Genomic DNA, 8211 nt, shown 5'->3' on the forward strand with positions numbered 1-8211 from the left:
TTACAGAGTTAAGAAACACACGTAGCTTTCTGCGAGAGCCTCGGGCAGAGAAAAAGTTGGGAGTTGCGTGCGAGCGAGGTGGGGAGGATAGATAATGGAAAAAGAGCAATCAAAGGAACACATCCTACGGCTCTGTGTGCTGCTGCTGCTGCTGTGAAGAAGCTGGAGTGGGAGGAAGCGGGGAATGTGGAATCGATACGGCGAGAGAGAGTCAGAGGAGGACACGTGGAGGGCATGTGGAGGGGCGCGTGGGTAAGTGAGACTGTGTGCGAGAGGGAGAGGAGCTTGGATGACAAGCAGAGGGGGAGGATAAAAAACGAGGCGAGGGGATTGGTGGTGAGTTTCCTCTCCGTGGCGTTTTCACTGTTTGGGGAGAGGGTGTGGGGGGGGCTCTTTTGACATTCCAGCCATCATCGTCATTCACACTATAGCGTTTTGCTTCAATCCCCTGACTTATTGTCGGTTTGCAGTTGTCTGGAGAGTGTCAAACCATTCCCTGCCTTCTTTTTTTTTTGTGTGTTTTCCCTTTCCACCATTTTCCTTCATGACACCTTTCTCCTTTTCGTGGCTGTTGTTCTAGGTGCTTCTGCTGTTGGTGCTTTTGTGCTCGTCTGGTGTCCTTGCTTCCTGCCCTTCGAGGGAGGCAGACGTCGCAGCCAACGGGGTCATTTTGTTTGTTTCTAGCGTGGTGCGAAGTCCAGGAGTGCTCGTAGGTGTGCGCGTGCATGTGTGTGTGTGTGTGTGTGTAACGGAAGCGGATTGTTAGAGAGGGAGAAGTCTTTGGATGCGGGGAAAGGAATGGTGATAAGGGGTTTTAGACGCCCATTTCGGATCTTTTTTTGTTCTGTTTTTTTTTGTTTGTTTTTGTTTTTGGCTTGTTTCTATCAGTGTGTACGTATCTGATTCATTGATGTTTTTGTTTTGTGTGTTTCGGCTGAAGGTGGTGTCGTTGCTGTGGGTTTTTGTTTTTCGTTGTTTGTTCTCTCTTTCCTCCCCACCCCTCTTTTTTGTTTTTGTTTTTTGGTTTTGTGGCTCCGCTTCTGCAGGGGCGTGTGTGGGCTTGGCGGCTCCACTCGCCCTGCCACCGCAAACTTACCACATATTTTGGTTCCGGCCGCTTCAGCGGGGGGAGGGGGACGTGGCAGGCTGAGGAGCACGCGACAAATACAAATAAACACGCACACATGCACACGAGACGTGATAATGTTGGGGGAGCAAATGCGAGGGGAGAGAAATAGCGCGCAAGGAGGGTGGAAGTGTGAAGGGTCGGCTGCGCACCGAAACGGGGTGAATGGCGGGTGAATTTGCTTTCGCTGCTTCTCTGTGGGTGTAATGAGCGGGGCGGAGTCCGCAAGCTTGGTGTGTGTGTGTGCGTGGGGGGGGGCTTGCATGGACCACTTTGCTCAGTTGTCTTCTTCACATCACGTTGGTTGTGTGGCTGCCCGCTGTGGCGCGAGGGGGGCAAAGGAAGCGGCTAAGGTAAGGCCGGCAACGACAGACAATGAGGAAGGAAAGAGGGGAAAAGGATAAACAAAGCGGAGAAACTGGATTTTTTTTTATTGTTGTTGAAATTAGGGAGAGATGGTTCGTTTTGTTTGTTCGGTTCGGAGGAAAGCCCAAGCGATGTTAGGGTTGAGGGGGTGAGGAGAGGGGGTGTGGGGTGGAGGACGGAAGGAACATAACCGCATTTTTTTTTTTGCACGAACCGGGGGGGGAAGGAGGCGCGGCGCGGGAAGAAGAGGGGGAAAATGTGCGTAGGCCCGTGGGCACTTCTTTTTCTCTCCCTCTCTTCATCTGTGCCTCCCCGGGCGTGCATGTGTGTCTGTGCGTGTGTGTAGGTGAAGGAGCAGAGAGGGGCGTTGTGGTCGAGGGGGACAGCAGAAGGGATGAAAAAAGAAAACCCAAAAAAAAACAAAAAAAACGGAAGAGACAAGCAGAGAGGAGACAGAACGAAGTGATGGAGGATGGAGCGAGTACTTAGTGACGCCAATGATCTTCTTTTTTGGCTTCGCTGTGGGGGGATTTTTGTTTGCTTGTTTGTTTTTTGCTCTTGCTACCTCCGGTCTCTCGCTACGCCGATTGACTACTTTGTATGTGGAGGTGGTGGGTGCTGCTGATCGGGATACATGCAGAATTCACATACTTACACTCTGGCAGACAAGCTTGTACGCTTGAACCCACACACGTTTCAATAGACTTTTGACTACACGCCGTGGGGACCGCAAGTTGTATTGCGTTTGCGGAGTATTGTTTTATACGCCTGTGCGGGTGTGGGTGGTGCGTGGGGGAGCGAGTTGGCGTGTGTGTGGGGTGTGTGTGTGCCTCATTTGCTGCCTTCTCTGGTTGCACGGGGAGGTATGGTGGGAGCGAAAGAGGACAGATATGCAGTGCCACTGCGTATCCGTCCTCCTTCTACTTTTCCCTTTACTTCGCTTCCAACCTTAATTCCTTTGTTTGTTTTCTTCCCTTGCTTGTCTCATTCCTTTTTTTTTAATTTTTCTTCTACTTGTTCCTTCGTCGCCATGCTTTTGTTTTTGGTTTTGTGGTTCTCTGTCTTGGAGCCTCTGTGCTCTCCCCCACTGGCCCCTCACTTGCGTTTTCTGGTCAGTTGGGGGTGGGGGGTCGTGTGCGTGTGCTTGCGACGCTTCTCGCCTTCTCCTTTGCTCCCCACTTTCTCTACTAATCCCCTCCGCCTGCGCGCGGCTCGCTCTGCCTCTCTCTCTCTGTGGGTCCGCGTGCCGCAGGCACGTTGCCTCCCCAAACCCACGGCATCGCGGCGCCGACGCGTGACGGCCGCACGTTGGGCGCTGACGGGCTCGGAGGGGCGGGCGATGCCTCGGCTGGGCGGCCGCGGAGGCGGAGGGGCGGCAAAGTGGCCTCCTGCGCAGGCCGCAGCGGCGCATGGCGACGAATTGCAAGAGCGGAGGAGCTTCTGCTCGCCTGGTTCCCGAGCACCCTCGCAGGGAGCGGCCCTCCGCCCCTCTTTCTCCCTCTGCCTCTCTGCGTGCGTGCGGTAAACGGGGGTGCCTCCTCCGCCCAGGAGGAGGAAAGTGCTGCCGCTGCCTGTGGTGGGGCCTCTTTTGTTGATCTTCCGCCGGACCAAACCCAAGACAATAACAACAACAACAAAAGGAACGGCCAGCAACAGCACGAATAAAACACGAAAAGGTGGTGGGCGCGGTTTGCGCGTGCGCGTGGCAGTGCTGTGCGCACCGCCCATGAAAGAATGTGTGAGGGGGCGCGTGTCTTGCGTTGCTCCACCTCCCCGCTTCCCCTCTCTCGCAGCTTCTTATTGTTATTCACAACTTCATCGCCCGGACACCCGGATGACGCCATTACACGTTTGTTTTTGCTGAATTTCATGTGAGGTTTCTTGCTTTCTCCCGCACATTATTATTTGTCTTTTGGCTCTCGTTGCGTGTTTGCAAGCACTTAGCGTGGCGTAAGCCCTCATGCCGTACAGGCTACTCGTCACAAACATCCCTCTGCGCGTGGGGGAGGAGGAGTTCTACGACTACGTGCGTGCCCACGTTGGCGGAGAGGCGGTGGTGAATGCGCTGCTTATCATGCGACCAGACGGAACGGGGACGTCGCCACACATGTCGTCCTCCGGGGCCGCGCTGGTGGATTACTCCGCGAAGAGCGCGGCCGATGCCGCAAGGCGGGTGGACTTCTACGTGGACGGGGCGGCCGTCATGATGAAGGCGGTGGGCTCCGTTCCGGCGCCGGGTCGGCACGCCGAAACGCTCGCCGCAGAAGGACGCGAGGCCTACCAGCGACTTCGGTGTGGCGTTGCGCACGCCGACCGTCGTGGCGGCCGCGGCGGCGACGCAGTGGCGGGGCAGAAGCGGCGGCGCGGAGGTGACAGCGCCGTTGCCTCTGACTCGCCCGACAGGGACGCGACGGCCACTAGCGTCGACGGCGGCGCGGAGGTGGAGCTCCGCCTCGTCGGTGTGCCGCGTGATCTCTACGGCGCCCGCACTGACGAGGGACCTGCGGACGCGGGGGGTCGGCCGACGGGTCCCCCCGCCTTCGATCTCTTCGCCGACGTCGCCCGCAGCGTTCGCCGCGCGACGCTCGGGGAGCTGCTGTCGCTGCGACGCCTCACCGACGAAGAGGCGCTTATTCGAGTCTCCGCGGACACGGCGGCGGCGCTGCTGGAGCGGGCGGAGGACGGCCTCCAGCTCCTCCCAGAGCCCACCGCCGCTGCACAGCAAGCCAAGGAGGCTGCCAAAGGCCCCTGCGATCACCGCCGCCTCTACGTGCGCCCGTCGCGGCCCCGCGTGCAAATCACAGGCGATAACTTCGCGCTGGCCACAAAGCACGAGGTGGTGGGGGCCATGGCGCGCATCATGGCACTCACCAACGCGAAGGTCGCTGGATTTATTGACCCCTTCGGCAACTTTCTGCTCCCCTCCGTTAACTGAGTCCACACACCCTCCCAATTCCAGACTGGTTTCCTCTGTCTCGCTTAACTTGGACTGCGAGGGATAAATTCCATTTCTCTCCCCTTCCCTGGAGGGCGATGTCGCCGCTAATCTCACTGTGCTCCGTGTCTTTCTTCTCCCGCAGTTGATTGCGCTCAAGCTATTATACCCCCAAGCGAACCATGGCCACCACCCTTGAGGAATTCTCCGCCAAGCTCGACCGGCTGGATGCCGAGTTTGCGAAGAAGATGGAGGAGCAGAACAAGAAGTTCTTCGCGGACAAGCCGGACGAAAGCACCCTGTCCCCTGAAATGAAGGAGCACTACGAGAAGTTCGAGAAGATGATTCAGGAGCACACGGAAAAGTTCAACAAGAAAATGCACGAGCACTCCGAGCACTTCAAGGCCAAGTTTGCGGAGCTGCTCGAGCAGCAGAAGAACGCCCAGTTCCCGGGCAAGTAAGCAGAGGGGAGGAAAGCAGTGGAGTCGACTATGGTAGGTGGCACACGTGCCATCAGCCATCGCTCTGCCCATGTTTTAATAGAATCAGGTTTTTTTTTTTGTTATGTTTCTGAATTTTTCAGGCGGGAGGTGCCGTTTTTTTGTAGCAAACATGTTTTTCCTCTCCCCTTCCCTGGAGGGCGATGTCGCCGCTAATCTCACTGTGCTCCGTGTCTTTCTTCTCCCGCAGTTGATTGCGCTCAAGCTATTATACCCCCAAGCGAACCATGGCCACCACCCTTGAGGAATTCTCCGCCAAGCTCGACCGGCTGGATGCCGAGTTTGCGAAGAAGATGGAGGAGCAGAACAAGAGGTTCTTCGCGGACAAGCCGGACGAAAGCACCCTGTCCCCTGAAATGAAGGAGCACTACGAGAAGTTCGAGAATATTATTCAGGAGCACATGGAAAAGTTCAGCAAGAAAATGCACGAGCACTCCGAGCACTTCAAGGCCAAGTTTGCGGAGCTGCTCGAGCGGCAGAAGAACGCCCCGTTCTCTGGAAGGTAAGGTGAGGTATTTATTATTACTATTTTTTTTTATTTTTTAAATTTTGAGTTCCTGTTTCGCTGAGAGAGTGGCAGGTGTCTTTGTGATTTTGTTTTTGCATTTTCATATACATATATACATATATATATATGTGTGTGTATTAGGATTTTTCATTGCTTGGTATGTAAGTCGTGGGGAAGCCTTTAGCGAAGTTGCGATGTGTTGTGAAGGCGCTGTTGTGCCTACTGGATAGTTGCGGTGTCTATACAATGAGTGCAGTACTCACTTGCTTCTATGTCCTGGTGTAATTGTGACCGTTATACATGCTTTTCCCTTTCCCCTGTGCTTCAACCTCCTCCTCGTGTGGGAGAGGTGGCGGGTTGCTTGTTTTATTCGCGTGTGTCTGTGTGGCTGCAGCGGAGCCAGCGAGAGTGGTGGGGAGCGGGGGTGCGCAGACGTAGAGTTCGGTGCAATGCTGCGGGCTGCGCGCCTTTGGCGCTTTCGGATGAAGGGTGGTGACATGTTTGTGGAGTACAAGGCCATGTCGCGGGATCATCGCCGCTCGCTCCGTGTGGAGGACGCCGTTGTGGACCCCAGTGTCGCCCGCACCGTTGTTCCGCTGAGCTGGCTGGAGCAACTGCGCAGCCCGTCCCTTCGGCTGCCGACTGGCTACCACGTGGAGGAGGCGGTCTACGTGCCTCCGGCCTACGCTGCGCTGACCGAGAAGGCGGCGCCGAACGCGATTTTGGCGGGCCCTGTTGTGCTGTACATTACGGGGCAGAACCTCCCGGTGGTGGTGAATCCGTACTTTGTCCCAGATGAGACGTGGGGCGTCAGACGGAACGGTGACGAGTGGGACCTGCGGCTTGGCATGGACGCCATCGAGCAGTGCACCTTGTTTAGCGAGCTGCGCCCGGGCGGATTGCTTTGCGGGAAACTCCCTAGCAGCCAGGGCCTGGCGCGTCACGAGCCCGTGCGCGCAACTCTGCAGCGTTATGGCATGAAGTGCGGACTCGCCGAGTCGCCACTAGTCCCGCGGCCGTGGACGCGGATGCGGTACATGTTTATCGACGAGCTGCAGCGCGGGCCGAAGATGACGGAATTTGTTGGACACAACCCGCGCAATGGCACCCCGTGGCGCTTCTCGCAACATACAAAGTACTTCCGCCTTGGAATCTGGCGGGACACGATACGTCGTAATGACATGAACGAAGGTCTCCACGGGCACAGCAGCTGGCAGAAGTCGCCACAGCAGTCGGTGCCGGAGGTTCGCCTCATGGCACCCTACCCGTAGGCGCAATGGGGAGGGAGAAACAGGAGAGGAACACGACAGCAGCAACAACACCTAGTGGAAAGGGGAAGGGAAAACGTCCACACTCGTGCAGGGGAAGATTGCAGCAGTTGCAGTTGTTGTTGGCGTTTTTGGGTGTTCTCAACACACTTCTTCACGAGGAAGAGAGTCTGGTTGGGCGGGAAGGCGGAGGTGTGTTTCGCTTCCATATTCTTAGGAGCCTCATTCCGGGATTGTTGTTTTACTTTCTCTTTTTTTTTTGTTATACTGATTTCCTTTTCTTATGCTTGTGTGGGTTGCGTGGCTGGGAAGGGAGAGGAGTGATTGACAGCAGTGCAGTACCACACACCCACACACTCCGAGGGAGGACAAGGTCGTGTAGAAGAGGAGGATCATATATCTTTTCCTCTAGTTTTGTTTGGCCTCGCTTCTGTTTCTTCATTTGGTGCCTTAGCCCTGATGGACGAGCGCGGAGGCACGCCCTCGTCTGCGCAGGCAAGTCCGATAGCCCCCAATGCACCGAGTGTAAAGATCCCTGCTGGGCGAATGGTGCTGCAAGACGGCGTCGTTAAACCGTTGCTGGGGCGCGGTATGCTGTGCCTGCTGCGGGACACTCTGATGAATGAGCTGATCCTCGTGTGGGTTTCCGCTGAGGGGGGCGAGGAGCAGCGGTTTCCGCTGCCGCGGGGCAAGGTGCGGCTTAGCTGGGTGGAGAAGTGCAAATCCGGGAGGGTGATGCTGTTTGACGTGGATAACGGCAAGCAGCTTCTCTTCTTCTGGGTGCAGTCCCGCTCGACGGAGCTTGCCGAGAAAACGATGCGGCGGCTGCAGTACATTCTGGAGCGGCACCGACACCACCCCCTCGCCGCCCCAAAGTCGGAGGCGATGCCAATGGCAACCTTCCGCAGGGTGCTGGCGGAGGTGTGGGAGGGGGCGGTGGCGCAGGACGTGGACCTCGACGCCCTGCTGGCCGCCCCCAAGCTGCTGGCGGCGCTGCGGGAGGAGCCGGAGTTCTACAGGGCGCGGCTGATGGAGTACCTCCCGCCAGCGACTGCCGCGGCGACGGACGCGCCGGTGGACCTGATTCGCCTTGTGCAGGATTCTCAGGTGCGGTGGGCGTCTGTCATCCTCAGCACCATGCTTCGCCGCGAGAACACGAGTAATTATTTTTCCGCCCTCTTCCTGGGCGCCGCCGCCCCGTGGAGCCTGAGCGTCCTGGCGTTTGTCATGCAAATCATCCAGGCCTTCTCGGGGAGGTGAGCCGCGGCAAACAGGGCTTCAGCAGAGGGAGAATGCGGGCAGGCGACACACACGTGCGGTGTGGATGTATTATTATTCTTTTTTTTATTACTTGCTTTTTTTCACGGCCTGGCGCCCTTCCACGCGGGCTGGAGGAATGAGGTGTGCCCTCGTTGAATCCCACAACGATGAATGGCTGTAACACACACACACACACACACACACAACCAGGCGACTAGCAACAAGAAGGCACTAACAACAAAAGCAAC

The 8211-nt window shown here is 56.8% G+C and overlaps 4 protein-coding genes across 4 annotated transcripts, besides 9 other annotated features; 3 read left to right on the forward strand and 1 right to left on the reverse strand.

Moving 5' to 3' along the window:
* Positions 1 to 129: 129 nt before the first annotated feature.
* Positions 130 to 154: a microsatellite.
* Positions 155 to 713: 559 nt separating this feature from the next.
* Positions 714 to 747: a microsatellite.
* Positions 748 to 834: 87 nt separating this feature from the next.
* Positions 835 to 872: a microsatellite.
* A 1017-nt stretch (positions 873 to 1889) lies between these two features.
* Positions 1890 to 1921: a sequence feature (A-rich).
* A 340-nt stretch (positions 1922 to 2261) lies between these two features.
* Positions 2262 to 2321: a microsatellite.
* A 789-nt stretch (positions 2322 to 3110) lies between these two features.
* Positions 3111 to 3161: a microsatellite.
* Positions 3162 to 3452: 291 nt separating this feature from the next.
* Tco025E_06954 (uncharacterized protein) lies at positions 3453 to 4427 on the forward strand (the record flags this gene model as incomplete). The annotated part of the gene is made up of 1 exon (XM_029373821.1): positions 3453 to 4427. The coding sequence occupies one exon, from the start codon at positions 3453 to 3455 to the stop codon at positions 4425 to 4427; it is 975 nt and encodes a 324-aa protein (XP_029226059.1).
* A 155-nt stretch (positions 4428 to 4582) lies between these two features.
* Tco025E_06955 (uncharacterized protein) lies at positions 4583 to 4948 on the reverse strand (the record flags this gene model as incomplete). Its single annotated transcript, XM_029373822.1, has 1 exon — positions 4583 to 4948. The coding sequence occupies one exon, from the start codon at positions 4946 to 4948 to the stop codon at positions 4583 to 4585; it is 366 nt and encodes a 121-aa protein (XP_029226060.1).
* Positions 4949 to 5440: 492 nt separating this feature from the next.
* Positions 5441 to 5478: a microsatellite.
* A 52-nt stretch (positions 5479 to 5530) lies between these two features.
* Positions 5531 to 5563: a microsatellite.
* Positions 5564 to 5884: 321 nt separating this feature from the next.
* Tco025E_06956 (putative trans-sialidase) lies at positions 5885 to 6706 on the forward strand (the record flags this gene model as incomplete). Its single annotated transcript, XM_029373823.1, has 1 exon — positions 5885 to 6706. One exon carries the CDS (start codon positions 5885 to 5887, stop codon positions 6704 to 6706), a length of 822 nt encoding a protein of 273 aa, XP_029226061.1.
* Positions 6707 to 7162: 456 nt separating this feature from the next.
* On the forward strand, positions 7163 to 7963 carry Tco025E_06957 (uncharacterized protein; the record flags this gene model as incomplete). Its single annotated transcript, XM_029373824.1, has 1 exon — positions 7163 to 7963. The coding sequence occupies one exon, from the start codon at positions 7163 to 7165 to the stop codon at positions 7961 to 7963; it is 801 nt and encodes a 266-aa protein (XP_029226062.1).
* Positions 7964 to 8143: 180 nt separating this feature from the next.
* Positions 8144 to 8168: a microsatellite.
* The last annotated feature ends 43 nt before the right edge of the window (positions 8169 to 8211 follow it).

Source organism: Trypanosoma conorhini (assembly GCF_003719485.1).
Source record: "Trypanosoma conorhini strain 025E chromosome Unknown Tco_14.4_contig_00502, whole genome shotgun sequence".
Taxonomy (NCBI): domain Eukaryota; phylum Euglenozoa; class Kinetoplastea; order Trypanosomatida; family Trypanosomatidae; genus Trypanosoma; species Trypanosoma conorhini.